This window comes from Platalea leucorodia, assembly GCF_965183815.1.
Source record: "Platalea leucorodia genome assembly, chromosome: 31".
In the NCBI taxonomy this organism is placed as follows: Eukaryota; Metazoa; Chordata; class Aves; order Pelecaniformes; family Threskiornithidae; genus Platalea; species Platalea leucorodia.
This window is the reverse complement of record NC_138853.1, coordinates 1,091,006-1,114,589: the sequence shown is the minus strand read 5'-3', so window position 1 is coordinate 1,114,589 and position 23,584 is coordinate 1,091,006. Positions and strand designations below refer to the sequence as shown.

Here is a 23,584-nt window from a genome sequence, read left to right as displayed (position 1 = left end):
CTGCTGCCTCACGGCACTGGGACCTGTGCAAGGAGGAAAAGACAGTGACAAGTTACAGTAGACTTTTCTGAGAACTGATTCAATTTCACAGAAATACTTCCCCCCCACACCCACACCTGCCTCTCCCATTTCAGAAAGACCTTCAGCAGGTCCCTTTCATTAGCTTGGCCTGGTGCTGGCTGAGGGTGCCACTGGGAACAGGGGGTTCTGCAGGAGTCGGTCCTGCCCTATAGACAGAGGTAAACAGGAACACAGGGTGATCTCAGACTGAAGCCACTTGTGATATGAAAAAGATTTCCAGCATTGTCCCGTCCAATTTTCCCAACTGCAGAGCACCACTGTGGGAATTTTGTTGTGTTCATTTTGTTATAATTTAGAGTGTTTCTCCCCTTCTGTGGCTGGGCTACTGGGAAAGAAGCTCATGATCAAGTCCCTGTGACACTAAGGGTGGGAGAGAAGACCAGGCATTGCTCTGGGGAAGGTATCGGCACCGCAGGGAATGGCAGGGAGATGCTGAATCCCCCCTCCCATGGCATTTCTGGTAGAAGCTCCCTCTCACTCCCTGCTCATGCCTCCGCTGCCCGGAGCTCTCCCTACCAGCAGCTGTTTCTGCATCCCCATGTCTCCTCCCTGTCAGTGCTCACAGAGCCCATCCCACCCACTGTGTGCTCAGCTCTGCCCTGCAGAGACCTCCTGGCAGTAGGGCACTCCCTGGACACAGCTCTGTGTGTGCAGAACCTAAGGAGCAGCTGAGAAAAGTTCTAATGAGAACTGGGGTCTCAGTGCCTTCTCCAGAGTGGAGAAAAAAATTCCCATCTCCTAATGCCCACCCAGCCAAACAGGAGGAGAAAACTCAAAGCACAAACTCGTTCCCTTTCATGTAACCACACCTTGACCTTCCTCTTGAGAAGTCCCCTCGGAAATGTCCTGGCATGATCTGGAGCTGTCAGCAACCCTGACCCATGCAGCACCCTGCCCTGCCCTGCTGGGGCTTGCTCCTTCCACCCACAGCTTCCCACAGTCCCAGGGGGAGCACCCCAGGCAGGCTGGGCGCTGACCCTGGCAGGCAGCAGTGTCCCTGCCCTGGCACACAGTCCCCTGGGGCACAAGGGACACTGCTCAGAAGAACAGCCCTGGACACCCCCGCCTCCAGGCCTAGCTTCACACCCCTGCAGCCATCTCCAGAAGAGTCGTGATGCCCTGTCCCTCTGATGGTGCAGCAGGAAAGCCCTGCTCTGGAGCATGTCCTCCTCCTCCACACTGGAAAAACCAGGACAGCCATGTCGCTGTGGCATGTGCCAGGTCTCGGAGAGACTTCCAGGAACCCATCTGCATTGCCCTGCAGCCAGAGACTTACCGTGTCAAGGGCTGTGAGGATTTCTCCCACAGTGAGCTCTCACCTGTCCTTCCACTCCAGGCTGCCTTTAACCTCTCTGTTACTTATCTCCTCACCCCTTGGTGCCTGCAGGCAGTGCCCTCAGCCCTGCCGCACTTTGCAGAGAAGCTCTGCTCCTGGGCAGAGCTGTCTCTCTGCAGTGCTGCCCACTTGCCAGCAGCTCCCTCCATCCCAGGAGCCCAGCCCAGCTCAGCAGCAGAGGCCCAGCCCAAGGCACCACTTTCTCTGCCCCTCTGGGCTCCCTCCAGGTGTCCCTGGGGCTCCTGGGAAACCTGCTGGGAAACAGGCTGAAGGCATCACTCATGTTCCCTCCCTCAGCTGGGGAGTGAATCTGCTTTCCACCAGTGTCATTTCTCCCATCTGAAGAAGTGTTAGGTCCAAGAATCACCTTATCATTGTCCCATCTTTAGGCAGGACACCCAGGCAAGGACAGGGAATGATCTCATGATGAACTACTGACTGAAGTACTAACTTGTGTTCACCTCTGGAGAGATACTTCTTTCCAGCAGAGCTGTTTCTCCTATCAGAGAGAGAGTTGGGCATGAGAATCACCTTTCCCTACTTCTGGTATGGGACAGTGACAGAGCTCCTTTAGCCCTGCTGCGGGAAGGGATTCAGCTGAGTCAATTGAGGGTTCTCATCCTTTGTTTGTAGTCCTGGGGCTAGAAGGGCACTCAGCTCTCACCTACGGCTGCCACAAACCCACAGGAGATGGGATTCCTCTTGCCTCCATTCAGTTAGACACAAAATAGGAACCTGGTGCCTGGGAGCCTCTTGTCTCAGCTACCATGGTAATTGCTGGTGATGGAGGCAAGGAGTGAGCTGTTCAGACTCAAACACCTGGTGACATCTGGGGTGCCAGAGGTGGTCCAAGATATGTGCAGGTAACTGCAAGCTGTAATGCAGCGGTTCACAGAGAGGGCAGCATCTGGAGGCATCATCTTTGAGCTTAGAGGGGACTTCCTTTGGCCAACAGCAGATGCCCATGTTTAGGACATCTGAACTTTTCCCTACTCCTTATGTTCAGGGCAGCCTATTGAGGTAGTCAGGGGGGCAGATGTAGCCATTGCCATAGCCATCAGCCATCTTCTCCATCAGCTGCATATACTAGATCACCATGGACTGTAATGGCAGAAGTCTCATGGACATCCCTACGTTGCCTAACCTAATTCAGGGCAGCTACTCAACGGCCAAATACAGGCCTGTAGTGCTATGCGAGATGCCAGGGCTCTCCAGCACAACTGCGTGTTTGACACCGTTTGACTCTGTTTCCCACAGCATTCTTCTGGAGAAACTGTCTGCTCATGGCTTGGACACGCTTACTCTCTGCTGGGTAAAAAACTGTCTGGATGGCCAGGCCCAAAGAGTGGTGGTGAACAGAGTTCAATCCGGTTGGGGGCTGGTCACAAGTGGTGTTCCCCAGGGCTCAGTCCTGAGGCCACTTCTGTTTAATACCTTTATCAACAATCTGGATGAGGGGATCGAGTGCACTCTCAGTCAGTTGGCAGGCAACACCAAGTTGGGAAGAAGTTATATTCTGCTGGAGGGTAGGAAGGCCCTACAGAGGGACCTGGACAGACTGGATCGATGGGCTGAGGCCAACTGTATGAGATTCAAAAGGCTCAGTGCCTGGTCCTGCACTTGGGTCACAACAACCCCATGCAACGCTACAGGCTGGGGGAGGAGTGGCTGGAGAGCTGCCCAGAGGAAAAGGACCTGGGGGTGTTGGTCAACAGCCAGCTGAATGTGAGCCGGCCGAGTGCCCAGGTGGCCAAAAAGGCTGATAGCATCCTATCTTGCATCAGGAATAGTGTGGCCAGCAGGACTAGGGAAGTGCTCGTCCCCCTGTACTCGGCACTGGTGAGGCTGCACCTCGAATCCTGTGTTCAGTTTTGGCTGCCTCACTACAAGCAAGACATTGAGGTGCTGCGACATGTCCAGAGTAGGGCAACGAAGCTGGTGAAGGGTCTAGAGAACAGGTCTTACGGCTGAGGGAACTGGGGTTTTTTAGCCTGGAGAAAAGGAGGCTGAGGGGAGACCTTCTCGCTCTCTACAGCTACCTGGAAGGAGGTTGTGGGAAGGTGGTGGTCGATATCTTCTCCCAAGTAACAAGCGATAGGACAAGAGGAAAAGGCCTCAAGGTTCACCTTGGGAGGTTTAGATTGGAGCGAAGGAAAAATTAGTTCTCTGAATTGGTAGTCAGGCACTGGAACAGGCTGCCCTGGGAAGTGGTTGAGTCCCCATCCCTGGAGGTACTTAAAAGACAGGTAGACATGGTGCTTAGGGACATGGTTTAGTGGTGGACTTGGCAGCGCTAGGTTAATGGTTGGACTCGATGACCTAAAGGGTCTTTTCCAACTTCAACGATTCTATGATTCTTTGATAATTTGGGAAACATCTCTTCTACTGATCCGCAGAGCCACTGCAATGGCCTCCTTCCAATTTCCCTTTAAACCTTCTCTTGACTATCATGCCTACAGCAACATAAACTCTATATATGAAATGGAGGGAGAGTGGGTTCTATCAGCCCCTGCTGTACACCCCCTGCCTGCACTGGGAAATGAAGAAATGGGTTGAAAGGAGAAGTGATCTGGGGCCCAACTGAGACAAATGCAGGTCATCCAGTCCACTGCCAAGTTGGGAGATCAGGAAGAAGTCCATGGGCAGAGGTTTGTGCTCTGCCAGACAGTGCCAGAGGATGGGGCTGGCCTACATGAGTGCAAAGAGGTCTTGTTTTCATGAGCCCTGTGGAGAAAGGGGGACTAAGAGGCTATCTGTACTCAGGGAGAAGGAGAGTCTTCTTCCATGTCATCAAGGAGGAGACTCCCAAAGCCTTGAATGAGATTCCTCTCTCTTAGCTTTAGAGGAACAATTCCACCCAAAGAGAGATACCTTGTCCTATTTCAGATGCACTAAGATGGGCAGAGAGGCCTTCACAATGTTGCCAGTTTTAGCTCCAAACCCTCAGGACATCGGCTTCCTTCTGGACTGGAAGGAGACAGTCAGGTGGCCCTTAGGCAGCAATGAATGATCTCTGCAAATCTCCCAGAGGTCTGCAATGAAGAGGCCAGGTGTCAGTTGGTCAGTCAGGCCTCCCCTTGCAAGTGCAGAAGAGGAATCAACTCCTCTCCTCTACCTTTAGAAATCCATTTCTGCAATAAGTTGAACTGTGTCCTGAACTTCATTGGCAAACCCCAGGAAAACTAAGGAGATTACTCTGACACTAAAAACCACCTATCATTTAGGTGTCCAACATTGTAAAGACAAGGCAGGTAGCATGGAAGTCACTCCACAGAAGCTGCTTTCACCGTTAAACATCTCTTGACAGCACCTTTTAAGATTTGGTGCTTCTCCCTCACAGAATACTTCACAGAATGGATCTCGACTTCTGCAGGGGTTAGGTCACCATGCTGCCAGCTATCATTGTCATTAATCTCCCCTCACCCTCTCAGAGCTGCTCTGCTGAGGAACCCTTTAGCACCCAAGGCCATGACTCCTCAGGGAACGTACCGAAGGCCTTAGAAATGTTCTCCACAAAAGGGGAAGAAAAATTGGAGACTCCTTCAGTCTGGAGGAAGTGCCTCAGCACAAATGGCATTCCCAGCTGACCCACAAAGGCTTTACAAGAGCCTTGAAAGGAGCCCTGATAGACTGTTCTTTAGGGGTTGTGGGAAGAAAGGAGATGGTGCTTCACACAAAGTCTGCTGGGCTTCTCTTTCCCCCCGCTAATGCTCCCAGCACATCATAGATTCATGTCAGTGGTTTGTCACATTTCACCTCAATTTTCATTGATTTGGCTGTTTTTTAATTCCTGGCCTGCCTACCTTCTTACCTGCTACCCTCCTTTGGTATTCCTCCTTTCCCTGTGATATTTCTCGGGAAGCAAGGCCTGTGTCAGGATCTCCACCCCTTCCTTTGATGTGGGCTTGTTGGCCCATCTCAGCTAAGCTGCACAGAACCAGATGGGTCTAAGGTTTTCAGGCTTGTGTAGGTTTTGTGAGCAAAACCAGCAGGACAGGAAGGAGATGGCCCGCATAGGGGAAGGCTGTTTGGAAAGAAGCGCTGCACCAGGAATTCAAACTTTCCAAGCCCTCAGATAATAAATTCTTGACTTGGTAAGGATGAACTCCTTACCAAACCGAGCTTCATTCCACAGGAAAGAAAAGAAAACCAGAAAAAGAAACAAAACCCCAAACACCACAGGAGAGAGAAGGCTCAGTCTCTCATTAGTTTATTTGGTTTCTTTATTTGTTTGCTCTACAAGGTAATTTTTATCCCCCAACTGAATGAATTTCCCTTCTCCGCCTCCCTACCCCCCCATCTTTTTCAATCTTGTTATGCTCTTAGGTATTTCCTTTATTTATTCCCCTCTTCTCTGCTGCTTTTCAAATCTTCTTTTCTTTTTCCCTCCGACAGCCAGAAAGGTTTATCAAAACTGCTTTTCAGCAAGAAAGTTGTCAGTGACAGAGGAGGAATCTGTTTATAAAGTTTTCTCTTCTACCCAACAAAGTTCAAGCATGGATGGAAAGACAGACCTGAAAATGGAATAGTTTTAAACACGGGATGTTTGTCTTCTCCCTCTTTGGCTCTGACTTTCCCTGAAAACCAAACCTTTCCCAGGGAATAAAACTTCCCTCTTCTCTCACCCTCCTTCTTACCTTTACTTCCCACACGCCTCCACATTTGTCACCATCTTCATGCCGCCTTCTCTCTCTTTCTGTCCTAATCAAAAGGTTAAAGGCACTTGGCTGAGCTGTTTTATCTTGCACTAGAATGCATTGTAGCTCATCCTAAAAGATACCTTTAAATAGATTAGAATAAAACTGATTGAGAAACATCTATTTCTTCCCCACTGCCTGTAAAGGGACTGTTGGGTAGAGAGCTCAAATACAATAACTTGCATTGTGTTTATAGTGGATTCCTGCTCTAACCCCCATACTACGTTTGCTCCTAGTGCGTAAAATGGGTCCTTCTTGCTCTAGCTTGATTCTTCTCTCCTCTCTTCTGTTTTCCTTCCAGCCTTTGCATGAATGTCTCCATGAACGCATTTTCTCATCCTTCTACATTCTTTCGCTCTGTCTCATCTTCTTGTAACCTCCTCAGGCATTGTTTCCTCCACTGACCATCTGTCCTTGCTCACTGCAGCTCCAATGCGGAAATGTTGAACCACACAACTGTCACAGAGTTCCTTCTCTTGGGCTTCCCCTCCCGCCACCATCAGCAGCGCCTAATGGCAGTCCCTCTCCTGGCTTCGTACCTGGTGATCTTAGTGGGAAACTTGCTGATCATTGCCCTCGTTCTGCCTGAAAGAGACCTCTGCAGGCCCATGTACTTTTTCCTCTGTAACCTCTCCTGCTTGGACACCTTCATCACTACATCCATCATACCCAAAGCCATAGGAAACTTGCTGATGGGCAGCAAAGCCATTTCCTTCCCAGGCTGCTTAACTCAGGGCTACTTCTACTCCCTTCTGGGCTACATCGAGTTTGTCCTCCTGGCTCTCATGTCCTATGACCGCTCTGTGGCCATATGCCACCCTCTGCAGTACCCCATGCTCATGAATGGTCAGCTTTGCCTTCAGCTACTCTTGGGCTCGTGGGCTGCAGGCTTCCTGGCCACGGTTGTCTCCACTGTCCTGGTTGCCAGGATGCCCTTCTGCAATGCCAATCATATTGACCACTTCTTCTGCGACAGCGTGCTTTTGATCAAGTTGTCCCGGGCACAAACACAGATTGTTGAGCTGATCACCTTCGTGGCCTCATCCATCATCCTACTTGGCTCACTGGGCATGACAGCAGTGTCCTACCTTTACATCATTAACACCATACTGAGGTTGCCCTCAGCTTCCTCACGGCACAAGGCATTCTCTACATGCTCCTCTCACTTCACCGTTGTCATCTTGGGCTGCGGCAGCTGCATATTCATGTATGTCCAGCCTTCAAGTCACCACATTTCCTACAACAAGGCAGTGGCCCTTCTCAAGACAGTGGTAACTCCTTTGATGAGTCCGTTTCTTTTCAGCCTGAGGAAGCAGATGATGAAAGATGCTCTCAAGGCACGCTTGCAGAGAAGGGTGATCATCTTCAGGCAACACTTTTCCATCTAAGAAGAGTTTTTGTAAGTGGATTTTGAAAGGGGACAGGGGTGGGGAGGACAAACACATGATGATGACATATTTGCAGGAATGAGACCTTTCTTTCTTAGCAGTGTAAAGATTCCTGAAATGAATATCACACCAGGTTCTCTCCTGCAAGAGATCACCATAAGAAGGCCTTATCTAGCAATGCCTTTCAAATGACCTACAAGCACTTTACAAACCCTGGTGAATACCATAATGGCATTTTCTACGTGTGGAAACCGAGACAGAAAGCAACAAGCAGAGGGCTTCATCCCTCCATGGCACGCCCAGTTCTCAACAAGCTTCACCCTCCACCAGTTCTGATGCAACTTCTCCTTGCTTCTAAATCTGGTTTCCTGATTATTTTGGTGGCAGATCTTTGTTGAACCTCTTCATCTTTAGGAAATGACAGAAAATAGGTGGAACACAATCAAAAGAAAAATAATGGCTTTATTTCTCTACCAAGTGGCACTTACATCTCCATTAACCTCCTGGTTAGAACAAAAACATGCCTGAAATCAAGTCCAGTTTAACTGCCTCGAATTACCTCTCTTCCGCTTTGGTGCAAAATCTTGAATATTGGTCAGAAATGTAGTTTTGAGTAACAAGGCAGCTGTCTCCAGATCAGGTCTGCTGAAGTAAATGTCCAGTCCTTGACGCAATGCTCTCAGAGCCAATACTTCAGCTGATCTAGCAAATTCAGGGGGATTAACTTATTCCAACATAGACTTTTATGACTGCAATGTCTAAAAAGATGAGTTCATTGCCTGGTCTCCTTTGACAGCGGGGAGGAAGGAGCAGTACAGAAGATGGTGTCATCTCCTCCTACAGTGGTCTATGGCACTTCAGGGGAACTGTACTTAGCACAGGCTTGGCAGCTTAAATTTTCAATACCTAGTGCCAGGTGCACTGACCCATGTGCTGGGCAACGTCTGGTGATTTGCACAAGTGAGGGACTCTTGCTCAGCGGGGGCCATCCTTTGAAGACACGAGGGTTACAACTGTACCTTAAGGTCTCTCCAAAAGTAAACAGAAACATCTCCTCTAATCCCTGCCACAGTGTTGCCATTTTGTAATTTTCCTGGATTACTTTTCACTCATGATTGGCAAGAAAAATATTCTCTTTTGGAAAGAGGATCAAACCCATGATTTGCTCCTTCATTTACGTGAAAATATGGGATTGTCATGCAATGTGAGAGATTTTTTTGCATTTGAACTGAGACAGTTTTCTTGCATTGAATAAATAACTTCCCTGACAAGCCACGGAAACACTGAAATACATAAACGATTCCATCAAGCTGGCACACGTATTACTAATACAGAAAACTAAGATGGATGAGTGTAGGCTGAAATGCCTAAGTTAGGGAGATGAATCCTATCCCATCCAAGCTGGTAATGAATGCCACCAATGTTTCTTCAGTGAAGAGATTTTGAAATTACAGGTGATGATTTAGCTTAGCTGTTTCAGGCATGTTATTGTGATAAATCCTACCCACAGCCACTTGTGCATCAATGGCTCTGATATTTTGGGGTAGATATAGCTTAGGTTTGACTGAATCCCCACTGGTACCTCTAGGCAGCAAATATCTGAGGCCCTTGTCTTGCTCTAACGGCATGTCCTCCAGACTGATCACCTTATTCACCTCCTTCACACCAGGGAAAAGGCTGGGTGCAGCTGTGGGCATCGTTCCTTCAGGAAAGTGCTCCTTAGAGTGAAGGCACAGCTCCCCCCAAGAGCTCTTCCTTACAAGGTGTAGGAACAAGGCTGTGCCAGGTGCTGCTTCCTCTAGTCTGCGCAGACACCAAACTGTATTTCACGCCACACGTGCATGCAGAACATCCTTACTGGCAGCCTACAAGACAAAACAAAGCACACCATACAGACCTCACTTGGTTTCATGTACTTGGGGTGGATGAAACACAGAAGTACAGGACTATGTGTCTGGGCTGCAGGGAATTCTCATGGGGCCAGGTGAGACCCAGGAGACATGGAAGTGATGCACTATGAGCAGCATGGCGTGGGGACCAGCGTCTCTTCCATGTAATGGGTGTGGACAGGAAATACCACGCTTCCTTAAGTGGACAGAAGTCCCCTGGCACTTGAGCAGGATGAATAATGGATACTTTTTTTTTTTAGCGACTAAATTGAAAATGCACATAAATAAAGAGTAGAAGCATCCCAGTTCACTCTGAGGACTTTATTAAAGGAGTAAAGAACTCTTCTGCTGTACTTCAACCAATTCTTTCTTTTGTACGACCAGGAGGTTAGTACCTGTTCTGTGGGTTGCCAGTGACCTGAAGACAAAACCAGTCTTAGTCAGCTCAGACAAATTTTACCTTGAAAGTACCTCTTTCTTTTGATTGATGAGACTGACTCATTGCAAATGGCTTCTGTGGAGACATTTACAGCTGTCTGAGATGAATCCCTCCCAAATCACCTCCTCTTGGTTCCTCCTGCTACCCATGGGAAGAGAAACATTTCCCATTCATGATTCATCAGGTCCTAAGGTGGGTGACCTTATGCTCACCACTTAACAGATCTCTCTCCACTGGCCACAGAAAGGGGCCTCAGATCAGAGGCTTGGGAGTGGCAGGGAGGATGAGGGTGGAGGATGCCCCCAGTGTGAAGGAGCAGCTCAGATATATGGAGCTCCTCTATGAGATGGGCAACAGGTTGAGTTAGCTTGTGTGAGTGAGGATGAGAGGAGGAGTGAGTAAGGGTGACAGTGTCTTGGCAAAAGCAAAATGAGCTGATAGAGGCTTAGAGGGCCATGCAGAATGAGTCAGACTCTGCCTGGAGGCCTGGAACAAGTGGGAACTGCAGAGGTTTGCATCTTGAATGCATGCCTCAGCCTAGGAGATGGGGATTCCCCCTGCTGGGGGTGGCTGTGCTGGTCCATCCCCATAGGTCTCAATGGTGCAGACTCTGCTTGAAGACATTCCTGCAACCCAAATATGCTGGGATTAATGCAGAACTGGCTATTCTAAATCAAGCATTTGATTCACTTTGCCTCTTTGATTTGACATCTTTTCACTTTGACTACACTCCTGAAGTCTTTCTAGGAAGCCACGTAAGAATTGAAGACTAAAGGAAAGTTATGCCCACTATAGGCTCTTTGTGGTGCTTTGTGTGGCAATGAGCCCTCTGGTGCCGAGTTCCTGAACTGCAGCTCCTGAAAGACTGAGCAAGCCTCCAGAGCAGTAAAAGCAGCACAGCTGAAGGTTTTGGAGGGTGTTAGCAGGCCCTGCTGCAGTCTGTCAGTAAAGAGACCATGCAGGGAATGAGCAGACAAGGTTCCTGTCCCTGGGGGCTGGTGAAGCAGGGAATCGGAGGCACATGGCACAGGAGGACATTTCAATGTGAGATGTTTTCAGACTGTGAAAGCCCTTGATGTGCTTCACCAAGCAGGATGGCCAAGGCCTGATCCCCATCCCCTGCAGAGGGGGCTCCTTTCCCTCTTGTGATGCTCTGGGCTCTTCCTGGGGGCACTCAACCGCACATCCTCCTGCTTCTGCTGCCTCCAAATCAAGACTCAACCTATTTCACTTTAGCATGACAGCCCCCGACATGTCAAGTCTTCTTCCTGCCTTCAATGCACTCACTGCTGCACCTGCACTGCTCTCTCCCTGCATGCCCATGTGTCTCACCAACCCTTCCTCTTCCCCTGCAGTGGTGGGACCTCACCCCAGGAGGGCTGTGCATCCTCCAGGCTCAGGGAGGTTTCCTGACATCCACCCAAGTGTGAGGAGTGAAGAAGGGGAGGAGAGCCAGGTCAGCTCATGGGGCATGAGTGAGCACAGACACCTCAAGCAGTGGGCAGTCCCCATCGGTCAGGCTGAGCCATGCACATGCGATGGAAATGCCTGTCTCATCCCTGATTTGCACAGGAGGGGCCTTCCTTCCTGCCATCTTCCCAGGACAATCTTCTTCTTCCTCCTCCACCATCAGACATCCACTGCTTTCCATTGCTGGCTTCAGACATGGTTTTAAGGATTTGCTAACACCATCAGCCATCAGCTTGTTTCTCCCAGACTTCTCCCAACCCTCTTTCCCAGACACATGGCCAATCACTGCTGTTCAGGACCACTGACTCTTCAGAAGAGGCATTAAGCATTTTGGATCTTCCTCATGCTTTTTATAATCTTTCTGCCTTTTTAAAAAAAAAAAAAAATAGATCCTGCCATTTTTAGGGAAATCACAGAAACATCCAAGGGACTGATGCTTTGGGCACTGTCATGGCATTTGGGAAACTGTACCATGCTTTCTTGTCCCTCTCTCCTGGACACTTAAAGAGGACTCACATTTCTCTGAACTGAAATTTTAGATGTTGCCAGGAATCTCAGGAGGCATGGCATACAGATTCCAGGGCTCAGGGACCAGTCAAATGCCTCATCTTTCTTTCCGCAATGATGGCTTCAATGCCCAGGTCATTTCTGGACTCTGTACATGGATGCTGACATTCCTTGAGCAACTGACTCTGAAAGGATTAACACTGTAGGCTGTTATTCTTGGAGGGTATAAGGATAGTAAAAGAGAAGAAGTTGGCTTTGGGCAAATGAAAAGGGAAGCAAAGGATGTGGTCAGGGCTGTTTGGGGACACCTGTGAAGCAGCCCTGAACCTGATGTGAATGACTTCTGGGGTCACGGAGAACCTGAGCGCTCTCTCTCTAATTGGAAACCATGAAGGGGAAGGAAGGACAGCATCATTCAGGCTGGAGGGGACCTCGGGAGGTGTCTGGACCAACCTCCTGCTCAAAGCAGGGTCAGACAGAGTACTCAGGCCTTTATCCAAACACATCTTGATCCCATTCCAGCACAGAGCCAGTGCACGCTCCCTGGGAAACAGCTTCCACCACTTGACTATCCTTATGCTGGAATAATTTATCCCTCTATCTATCCTGACCCTCTCTTGTTTCAGCCCATTGCCTCTTGTCCTTGTGTCATGGACATGAGCCTGACTCCATCTTCCTGGGAACTGTGTGATGCTGCCGCATGTTTCCCACAAGATCCTCTCTACTCCTGTCTGAACAAGCCCAGCTCTCTAAACCTCTTCTCACAGTACAAGTTCTCCCACCCTACTGACCTTGGTGGCCCTCCACTGAACAGGCCCCAGTTTGTCCAGGTCTCTCTGGCACTGTGGGATGTCAAAACCTAGGAAAATATTCCAGATATGATGTGAAAAGTGCTCAGCAGACTGGTTGTGCTCCGGCTCCTACAGCCCAGGATGCTGTTGGCCCTCTTTCCTGATTGCTCTTCTTTTGCCTAATGGAACCCAAGGACCACAAAGCCTTTCCCCAGATCTGCTGCAGACCTGGGCAGTCCCTGGCCTATGTTGTGTCATGGGCTTAGTTGACCTCAAGGGCACAACTTATTGGCTATCTTGAGGTTCCTATTGGCCCGTCACTCCAGCTTGTGTTTGTTCTTTGGGATGGCCACCCTGCCCTCCAGTGCAGTGTCTGCTCTCCTCAATGTGGTGTCTTCTACAAATGTTATGAAAAAGCACTCTCTCATCTCCTCCAGGTCATTAAAAGCCCGTTAAACAGGGAAGGTTGCAGCACAGACCCCAGCAGGACCCTACTAGCTAGATGCCTCCAGGCAGAGTGCCACGCATTCACCACGTCCCTCTGAGCCTGACCATCTGTCTGGTTATTTACCCATCTACTTATCCACTGAGGTAGACCAGAATATCCTAACTTGGGCACAAGAATATTGTGGAGGGGTAATGTTGAAAAGTTCACTGACTTCCAGGTTAAAAGACAACCACTGCTCTCCCTGCATCCAGCAATCCTGTCCTTTCAGTTGAGAAAGCAAAGAGGATGGGGAGAGACAAGCTCCCCTGGGTAAATCTAATCCCCTTCTCTTTCAGACACCCAGAAATGGGATCCAGGTGAACACGATCTGGGGCACAGCTATTGGCTCCTCTGCACATCCTTTGGGCATTTTAAAAAGGTGCATGCAACGTTTGCATTTTCCGCATTGTCAAGGAGTTCCCACAGACTCCCTGACCTTTGAAAGATGCTGGAGAGTGGCCTGGCTGTGCCATTTGCCTGCTCACTCAGCTCCCTGCGATGCTGCCCCTCCTGTCCCATACACTGGGAAGAATTTGCTCAAGTGATCCCTGACTTGATCCCCATGCACTGCTGGTTGATCTCCTCCAGAGTCCTGCCCTGAGTCACAGAGGCCTGGGAGACCTTGCTGGGGAAGTCTGAGGCAAAGAGGACACACAGAATCTCACATCTATCTACACCTGCTCTTCCTAAATTCAGCAGTGGCCACACAGGATCTTTGTTTCTTCTTTAACTGTTCCTGAAGCAGTAAACACTCCTTATGGTGCCCTTCAATTGCCTTTCAAGTTTAGACTGAGTTTTGATCTGGACCCTTGCTGCGCTTGGAGGATGCTGTCCTTGAAGAGCAGCTGTCCTGAGCTCTGCCACCATGTCACAGCTCTGTCTGCTCAGGAACAGCTCCAGCTCTTCCTGCCTGTGCCCCTGGCTGAGGGCACTGCTGCACATTTGGGCTGAGGCAACAAAGCTGTGCAACCAGGCAAGCTCTGACTCGCCATAATGAACCCTGGTACAAAGCATTCAAGACCTCGTGGGTGCAAAAGCAGAGACATGGTCTGGACAAAATAGAGCTGCATGTCTTCCTAGCCCCTGGTGCCTTTTTCATTGAACTGAGGATAACTCCCAGGCTTGAAGAAATTAGATATTTCCTTGTCACCTTCCTGGCTGTCCTGTCTAATGATGGGACAAAAAAAAGGGGTTTCTCATGCCAAAGTCTTTTCCTAATATGAGAAATGACAGTGCTGGAAGTGTCTCTCCCCCCAGCTGAGGGAGGGAACATGAGTGATGCCTTCAGCCTGTTTCACAGCAGGTTCCCCTGGAGCCCCAGGGACACCTGGAGGGAGCCCAGAGGGGCAGAGAAAGTGGTGCCTTGGGCTGGGCCTCTGCCGCTGAGCTGGGCTGGGCTCCTGGGATGGAGGGAGCTGATGGCAAGTGGGCAGCACTGCAGAGAGACAGCTCTGCCCAGGAGCAGCTCCTCTGCAAAGTGCGGCAGGGCTGAGGGCACTGCCTGCAAGTGCTGAGAGGAGAGGGGTGAGGCAGAGAGACTGTAAAGGCAGTGTGGAGTGGAACGATGCTGAGAGCTCACTGCATGGGAGAGATCTTCACATCCCTCTACACGGTAAAGTCTCTGGCTGCAGGACAATGTAGCTGGTGTTCCTGGAGGGATATCCAAGGTCTGCTACATCCCACAGCCTATGGGATTTTCAGGAGGATTCTCAGAGTTTCTCTAATGTAGAGGAAGAGGACGTGCTGCAGAAGAGGATTTCCCTGTGCGCTGTCAGAAAGATAGGACATGACGGCTCCCTTCTTCTGGGGTTTTGAAGATCAGTGTGCACCTGTGGGTGCCCAGGGCTGTTCTTCAGAGCAGGGTCACTGCACCCCAGCGGGCTGTGCACCAGGGCAGGGACTCTGCCATCTGCCAGGGTCAGCACTCAGCCCACCCAGGGAGCGCCCTTCAAAGCTGCGGGGAAAACCTGTGGGTGGAAGCAGGGCAGGATCCCTCTGCTGTCCAGAGGGTGCAGCGTGGGTCAGGGCTGCTCAGACTTCTACATCACCTGGAGGACATTTGCAGAGGGTCATTCTAAAGAGGGATGTCAAGGTAGGAGATTGCCTGAAAGGGAAGAAATCTGTGCTTTGAGTTTTTCCACTCTTGGTTGGCTGGGTGGGCAGTGGGAGATGGGAATTTATTTCTCTGTTCTGGAGAAGGCAATGAGACCCTAGTTCTCGTCAGGACTTGTCTGAGCTGTTGCTTAGCTCCTGCACACACAGAGATGCCCCTGGGCAGTGCCCTGCTGCCAGGAGGTGTCTGCAGGGCAGAGCTGAGCACACAGCAGGTGGGATGGGCTCTGTGAGCATGGAGAGGGAGGAGATGTGGGGACAGAAAAAGGGGTCGTGGCTAAGAGCTCCAGGCAGCAGAGACATGGGCAGCAGAGAGCAGGGCTGATGGACAGAGCGGCTGTCCTCACTCTGCACTAAGGGACAGTCCCTGTGCCCAATCTCAGCACCCACAAGGTTTCCCTTGCAGTGCAGCAGAAATGCCAGGCATTGCTGCATTCAAACCACTCCTCAGCTGTGCTGGGGCAACTAGAACAGAAGGCACAACCCAAACTCCCCACAGCTCTGCTCTGCAGTCAGGTGAATTGGGAGTGACAATGCTGAAATGCTCTTTGATATCACAAGTGGATTTAATATGAGACCACCCCGAGTTCCTGTTTACCTGTTGCTGTTGGGCAGGACTGACCCCTGCAGAGCCCCCAGCAGAGCCTCCTGCTCCCTGGGGCACCCTCAGCCACCACGAACCAGAGCTCACCAAAGCTCTTTCTAAAAAATGAAAAGCAGTTTGAGGGGTTTCTATAAGAAAGTCAGTAGATTTTTCTGAAAGCAGTCTGCCCTAACTTCTCACTTCTTCTACCTCCTTGAACAGATCCCCATGTGCAGAGACAGCAGGTGTCCAATAACAGCTCCATCACCCACTTCCTTCTCCTGGCATTCGCAGACAGGCGGGAGCTGCAGCTCTTGCTCTTCTGGCACTTCCTGGGCATCGACCTGGCTGCCCTCCTGGGCAACGGACTCATCATCACCGCCGTAGCCTGTGCCCACCACCTCCACACCTCCATGTACTTCTTCCTCCTCAACCTTTCTTTACTTGACCTGGGCTGCATCTCCACCACTGTCCCCAAAGCCATGGCCAATTCCCTCTGGGACACCAGGGGCATTCCGTACTCTGGATGTGCTGCTCAGCTCTTTCTGTTTGTCTTTTTGATGTCAGCAGAATTGTATCTTCTCACTGTCATGGCCTATGACCGCTACGTTGCCATCTGCAAACCCCTGCACTATGGGACCCTCCTGGGCAGCAGAGCTTGTGTCCACATGGCAGCAGCTGCCTGGGGCAGTGGGTTTCTCACTGCTGTGCTGCACACGGCCAATACACTTTCACTACCCCTCTGCCAAGGCAATGCTGTGGACCAGTTCTTCTGTGAAATCCCCCACATCCTCAAGCTCTCCTGCTCACACTCCTACCGCAGGGAGTTTGGGCTTCTTGTGGTTAGTGTCTTTGTGGCCTTTGGGTGTTTTGTTTTCATTGTGCTGTCCTATGTGCAGATCTTCAGGGCCGTGCTGAGGATCCCCTCTGAGCAGGGATGCCACAAAGCCTTTTCCACGTGCCTCCCTCACCTGGCCGTGGTCTCCCTCTTTCTCAGCAGTGCAGTGTTTGCTTACCTGAAGCCCCCCTCCGTCTCCTTCCCATCCCTGGATGTGGTGGTGGCAGTTCTGTACTTGGTGGTGCCTCCAGCAGTGAACCCCCTCATCTACAGCATGAGGAACCAGGAGCTCAAAGGCACAGTGAAGAAGCTCATTAAATCTGTAGTCCTTCAGCAGCAATAAGCTGCCCGTGTCTCTTCACAAGTGATTTCCAATGTATCTGGGGTATGTCCTGTGCTTTGGGCATTTTATCTATGATAATTCTGTTTCTCTAGGAATGTCTGCATGCACTCCACTTCTCCAGAGGCATGAACCCAGTCTGGCTGACACAAAGGTGTTTGCACATGTGTCTTTCCCAATGGCACAGCTGGCCTCCCATGTCACATCTCTGTAATACAAGGGGATTGCGTCAGTGCCAGTGTCTGGAGGTTGGGCTCTTCTTCCAAAGCTGAGGTCAGGAACAGGCTGAGGAAGTTGTCCCCCACGAGGGCGTGCTGCTGTGCTGGTGTTCTCCATGGGCTGAGGGCAGTAGGGCATGTGGCGATGTGTTCGGGAATGGGACTGGAGGGAGCTTTCACTTGTGCCCTCCCTACTCGGCCACATCCAGCACTGGCCACTCTCCACAGGTTTATGGGTGACTTTTGCTGCACGGCCATTTTTGCCTCCTCCTGCTGGGCTCAGGGCCTGCACTGGGGGAATGGCCAGCCCTGCTCGACCTCTCTCCTTGTCCAGACCCTGGCAGACCCTGGGTCAGGGATGTCTGTGAAATCTTACATGGGGTGTGGATAGGGCTGAGTAGGTTCCAGGACCTCCAGGGAGGCTGTCTCAAGTAGGAGGAACAGAAGAGGGACAGGGCACAAAGCGATGTTGTCCTGGTTTCAGCTGGGATAGAGTTAATTTTCTTCTTAGTAGCTGGTATAGTGCTGTGGTTTGGGTTTAGGGTGAGAACAATGATGAGAACAACACACTGATGTTTTGGTTCCTGCTAAGTAGTGTTAAGTTGTTGCTAAGTAGTTGCTAAGTAGTGCTTACACTGGTCAAGGACTTTTCAGCTTCCCATGCTCTGCCAGGTGCACCAGAAGCTGGGAGGGGGCACAGCCAGGACAGCTGACCCAGACTGGCCAAAGGGCTATTCCATACCATGTGACGTCATGCTCAGTATATAAGCTGGGGGAAGAAGAAAGAAGGGGGGGACGTTCTGTGTGATGGCGTTTGTCTTCCCAAGTAACCGTTACGCGTGATGGAGCCCTGCTTTCCTGGAGATGGCTGAACACCTGCCTGCCGATGGGACGGAGTCAATGAATTCCTTGCTTTGCTCTGCTTGTGCGTGCGGCTTTTGCTTTACCTATTGAACTGTTCTGTTTTACTGTACTTCAATTATTAAACTGTTCTTACCTCAGCCCATGAGTTTTCTTCCTTTTCCTCTTCTGATTCTCTCCCCCATCCCATTGTGGGGGAGCAAGTGAGCAGCTGTGTGGTGCTTAGTTGCTAACTGGGGTTAAACCACGACAGTCCGTTTTGGCACCCAATGTGGGGCACAAACACATGACCCTGGGATGTAGAGTCTCATGCTCTACCAACTGAGCTCATGGAGATCATGCAATAGAATCTATTCCTCACTCCGGATACACCCTTTGCCGTTGATACCACTCCAGGGTTCTGGCTATTGCTGAACACTGCTTGCAGAGCATCAAGGCTTTCTCTCTCAAACACCCCCCACAGAAGACAGTAGGCTTGTGGGGTGGGGGGGCAAGAAAATGGGAGTGAAGACAGCCAGGACAGCAGACCTGAACTGACCCAAGGGCTGTTCCACACCAAAGGATGTCATGCTCAGCGATAAAACCTTGGCAAAAGCAGGAGGAAGGGGTGCTGTTCATTGTTATGGTGTTTGTCTTCCCAAGCCGGTGTTGTGTGTGCTGAGAGTCTGCCCCCCAGCAAGTGGCTAAACATCTGCCTGCCCCCAGGAACTGGTGCATGAATTCCGCTTTTTGCTTTGCTTGCACACACAGCTTTTTCTTTTCTTATTAAGGTGTCATTCTCTTGATCCATGAGACTTTTCTCCTTCCTTCTCTCCATCCTCTAGGAGAGGGCAGTGAATGAAAACCAGGGTGGGTCTGGCTGAGATCAACCAACCACAACAATCATAACCTACGCTCCAAGTGGGGCCTCACCAGGGTTCCCTGGGATTATGCGGCCAGGATGTGGGATGCACTGGGGTCCCTGCATGGGCTCAGGGTAGGGCCCGTGGAGACACCCAACACCCAGCGCAGAGGGACTGTGGTGGTGCCTGTGGGCTGACAGTGGGGCAAAGTGTGACAGATGCACTCAACCCCTTGACCGGACTGCTTCGGTTTCCCAAGCAACCGTTACACATGATGGAGCCCTGGTTTCCTGGGAATGGCTGAACACCTGCCTGACGATGGGAGGTAGTGAAGGAATTCCTTGCTTTGCTTTGCTTGTGTGCGCAGCTTTGGCTTTACCTATTAAACTGTCTTTATCTCAACCCATGATTTTTCTCACTTTTACTGTTCTGATTCTCTCCCCCATCCCACCGGGGGGGAGTGAGTGAGCGGCTGTGTGGTGCTTAGTTGCTGGCTGGGGTTAAACCACGACACCGCCACAGGGTGCTGCAGAGCTCTGGGCACTCACCCCACAGCCCCAGCCCCTCTGAAGGGCACAGCAGCTCCTGTCAGGCAGGGAGGAGTCTCGGCCTCCCCATCAGCCCCAGGGCTGGAGGCTCACCATGGCATGAGAAAATGGAGGTTAGGGAAACTGCAGGAAGCATGGCCTCCGGTCCAGGAGATGCCCACCGCAGACTGACTCTGCCCCATTGTTGTCAGCCCCTCACCTCACTCCAGCACAGGAGTCCTGGCCAAGGGACAGAGCAGCCTGCCCCGAGTGGGTGCCTGCAGAAAGAGGTTTCTCTTTCTCATGGAGTCCTCCCTGCAGGCACAGAAATGCTCCCTTGCTCTTCTCCACAGTCATCCCTGCTCTCCAGACAGCCTTTCCCCAGGTGAGCATGTCTGTGCTGGCCTGGCCAGACATTCCTGGTTCCTACAAAACCCCATGCTGGCGGTGCTGCTCTGCAGGGGGAGGGGGCTGTGGTGCCCTGGGGCCATGGGGTGACCCTGCACTGGCCATGCTGGTCAGGGTCAGAAGCAGACCCAGCTGGAGCAGGATCACTGCTGCTGAGCCCTTTTCCATCATCCCTGATTGCTCAGGAGCCAAGGACAGGGCTGGGCAGGACCATGGGGTGTCTCTAATGGCACACAGGGCAGGGGATGGCTGCACTGGATCCAGCCCATGGGGTTTCCAAGAGGTTGCCCTGAAACACTCTCCAGTCTTATGGCCCTTTGCCTGCTGTCTCCTCACAGCCTCCCCTGGCATTTCAGGGCCCTTGTTAGCCTGTGGGCCCCTCATGTTCACCTTTTCCTCCAGGAGACTCCTTGGATGGTCACTCATTTTATGAGGTGCCACTCACCGCCCACCCAGATACACACACACTGTCCCTGGAGGTCGCCTGAGCTCTCCTGGCAGCTCTCAGTTCCTCTTCAGGATGGCATCTGCCATCAGCCCCACTGCAGGTGGGAAAGCACCAAGCAGATAAGCCAATCTTTCAGTGGATATATGCAACCAAGAAGGGAGGTCTTCATCCATGCCTTGGTCCCTAACACATCACCGTGGGACTCTGCGATTGTCACCCTGAATCCATCAAGAACCCCAGAAGAGCAAAAGTCCTTCTGAGGGAGAACCCTATTGGGTGTATTCCTGACACCAGCTTTGGAAGAGGCGCCCGGCCTTCTGGCCCTGTCCTGAGGAGCCCCTTTGGTTATGATGGTGCTTGCATGGAGACCAGCTCTGATAGAGTGGTTCACGTGGCCTGCTCCTGCCCTCAGCCACAGGGATGCCACCGTACAGATAACAGGACTGTCACAAGTTGCACGAGACCTTAGGGGCAGCACAAATAAAAGGGCACAGCAGAACAGCGTGGAATTGAGGAGAGACCAGCACTGAAAAAGCCATGTCCTGCTGCTGTCCTTGGCCATGGCTCCAGGAAAGCAGCAGCCCCAACGCGCAGGCAGTAGTGGGATAGTGCCCACCAGGGCTGCTCCTCTGTCAGGCAGCTGGGCATTTGTCCCCTGAACCCCTCCTGCAGGCTGGGGCTGTTCCCCCAGCTCCAGAGGAGATGTGACGAGATGGGAGCTGAGACAAATAATTTTCTACTGGTTTCTTTATTGAGTTTATCTAAATGGGGAGCCCGGATCCATATGTGCATGAGGACTTTGGGTCAGGAAAAGGCAGGTAGGAGGCCAAGAATAATATTATCACAGGTATAAACAAAAAAACAACCCCCCAAATATCCCACAAAGGAAAAATAAAGACATGTATGAAGAAAAGTCAGTCCAGGCTATTCCTGTGATACTGTGGGAGCCCAAGTGGGACAATGGGCACCTTCTTAATATGAAGTAGCTTGTAATCGAGTAGTTTCCACACTGCATCCTTCATTTCCTTGTTCCTCATGCTGTAGATGAGGGGGTTCACTGCTGGAGGCACCACCGAGTACAGAACTGCCACCACCACATCCAGGGATGGGGAGGAGACGGAGGGGGGCTTCAGGTAGGTAAACATGGCAGTGCTGATAAACAGGGAGACCACGGCCAGGTGAGGGAGGCACGTGGAAAAGGCTTTGTGGCGTCCCTGCTGTGAGGGGATCCTCAGCACAGCCCTGAAGATCTGCACATAAGACAGCACAATGAAAACAAAACACCCAAAGGCTAACAAAGAACTTAAAATAAGGAGCCTGGCTTCCCTGAGGTAGGCGTCTGAGCAGGAGAGCTTGAGGATCTGTGGAGGTTCACAGAAGAACTGGTCCACATCATTGCCTTGGCAGAGGGGGAGTGAAAATGTATTGACAGTGTGCAGGCGAGAATTGAGAAACCCACTGCTCCAGGCAGCTGCTGCTGCCATGTGGACACAAGCTCTGCTGCCCAGGAGGGTCCCGTAGTGCAGGGGTTTGCAGATGGCACCAAAACGATCATAGGCCACGACAGTGAGAAGGGCACACTCTGCTCCAAGAAGAAGAAAAGCAGAAAGACTTGGGAAGCACATTCTGCGTAGGAGATGTCCCTGGTGTCCCAGAGGGAATTGGCCATGGTTTTGGGGACAGTGGTGGAGATGCAGCCCAGGTCAAGAACAGAGAGGTTAAGGAGGAAGAAGTACATGGGGGTGTGGAGGCGGTGGTCGCAGGCTACGGCGGTGATGATGAGGCCGTTGCCCAGGAGGGCAGCCAGGTAGATGCCCAGGAAGAGCCAGAAGTGCAAGAGCTGCAGCTCCCGTGTGTCCACGAATGCCAGGAGGAGGAAGTGGGTGATGGAGCTGCTGTTGGACATTTGCTGTTTCTTGACATGGGGGCACTACTCAAAAAATGAAGGGACAGGTTAAAATCAGGATAGAATCCTTTGAGCAAAACCACTCCATTTTTCATCGCAATACCCTCCAAGTGAAGTGCATTTCCTTCCTCTGGTCTGCGCTGGCTGAGTGTGCTGTACCGAGCAGGACCTCTGCTCATGTGCTGCTGAGGAGGCAGCTTTGCTCTGCTGCAGTGGCTACATGGGAGCTGGTTTGTGACAGCTCCATTGCTCTCAAGGGATGTCAGACGTAATCCACCTGTAACGGAAAAGTTCAATATCTGCACTCGTGACTCCAAAGAGTGTGGGCTGCAGAAAAGAGGCTTAGCAAGTCTTTATAATAATTTTGTTTGTGGTTTTTATTTTCCACCATCACGACCACTGGGTATCCTACTTAGGGATAGAAATCCTCATTTTTATGACTGAAAATGTAAGAGTCTTGAGACAGGACATACAAAAGAGCTCAGATATTTGTAGCTTAGTGCAGAGTCAGGAGAGCTGCAGTGTTACAGAATCATGGAATCATAGAATCATTTAAGTTGCAAAAGATCTTGAAGATCGTCGAGTCCAGCTGTTAATGTGGCACTGCCAAGTCCACCACTAAACCATGTTCCTAAGCACCATGTCCACGTGTCATTTAAATACCTCCAGGGATGGGGACTTAACCACTTCCCTGGGCAGCCTGTTCCACTGCTTGACAACCCTTTTGGTGAAGAAATCTTTCCTAATATCCAATCTAAACCATTTCCTCTTGTCCTATCACTTGCTACTTGGGAGAAGAGACCAACTCCCACCTCACTACAACCTCCTTTCAGGTAGTTGTAGAGAGCAATAAGGTCTCCGCTCAGCCTCCTCTTCTCCAGGCTAAACAACCCCAGCTCCCTCAGCCGCTCCTCATAAGACTTGTGCTCTAGACCCTTCACCAGCTTCGTTGCTCGTCTTTGGACACGCTCCAGCACCTCGATGTCCTTCTTGGAGTCAGGGGCCCAAAACTGAACACAGTACTCGAGGTGCGGCCTCACCAGTGCCGAGTACAGGGGAACCATCATTTCCCTAGTCCTGCTGGCCACACTATTCCTGATGCAAGCCAGGATGCCACTGGCCCTCTTGGCCACCTGGGCACACTGCCAGCTCATATTCAGCCACCTGTCAACCAACACCCCCAGGTCCTTTTCTGCCAGGCAGCTCTCCAGCCACTCTTCCCCCAGCCTGTAGCGTTGCATGGGGTTGTTGTGACCCAAGTGCAGGACTCGGCACTGAGCCTTGTTGAATCTCATACAGTTGGCCTCGGCCCAACGATCCAGCCTGTCCAGGTCCCTCTGTAGACCCTTCCTGCCCTCCAGCAGATCAACACTCCTGCCCAACTTGGTGTCATTGGCAAACTTACTGAGGGTGCAC

At 51.2% G+C, this 23,584-nt stretch overlaps 1 protein-coding gene and 1 pseudogene across 2 annotated transcripts; one reads left to right on the top strand and one right to left on the bottom strand.

The window, feature by feature from the left end:
* Positions 1-6,554: 6,554 nt before the first annotated feature.
* Positions 6,555-7,502, top strand: LOC309601320 (olfactory receptor 6M1-like; the record flags this gene model as incomplete). The annotated part of the gene is made up of 1 exon (XM_082334261.1): positions 6,555-7,502. The coding sequence occupies one exon, from the start codon at positions 6,555-6,557 to the stop codon at positions 7,500-7,502; it is 948 nt and encodes a 315-aa protein (XP_082190387.1).
* Positions 7,503-9,779: 2,277 nt separating this feature from the next.
* LOC309601319 (olfactory receptor 14J1-like) lies at positions 9,780-22,168 on the bottom strand (annotated as a pseudogene). Its single transcript has 2 exons — positions 21,231-22,168; positions 9,780-9,809 (listed from the first exon to the last, which is right to left on the bottom strand). The product of its transcript is annotated as an olfactory receptor 14J1-like (transcript).
* Between the last annotated feature and the right edge of the window lie 1,416 nt (positions 22,169-23,584).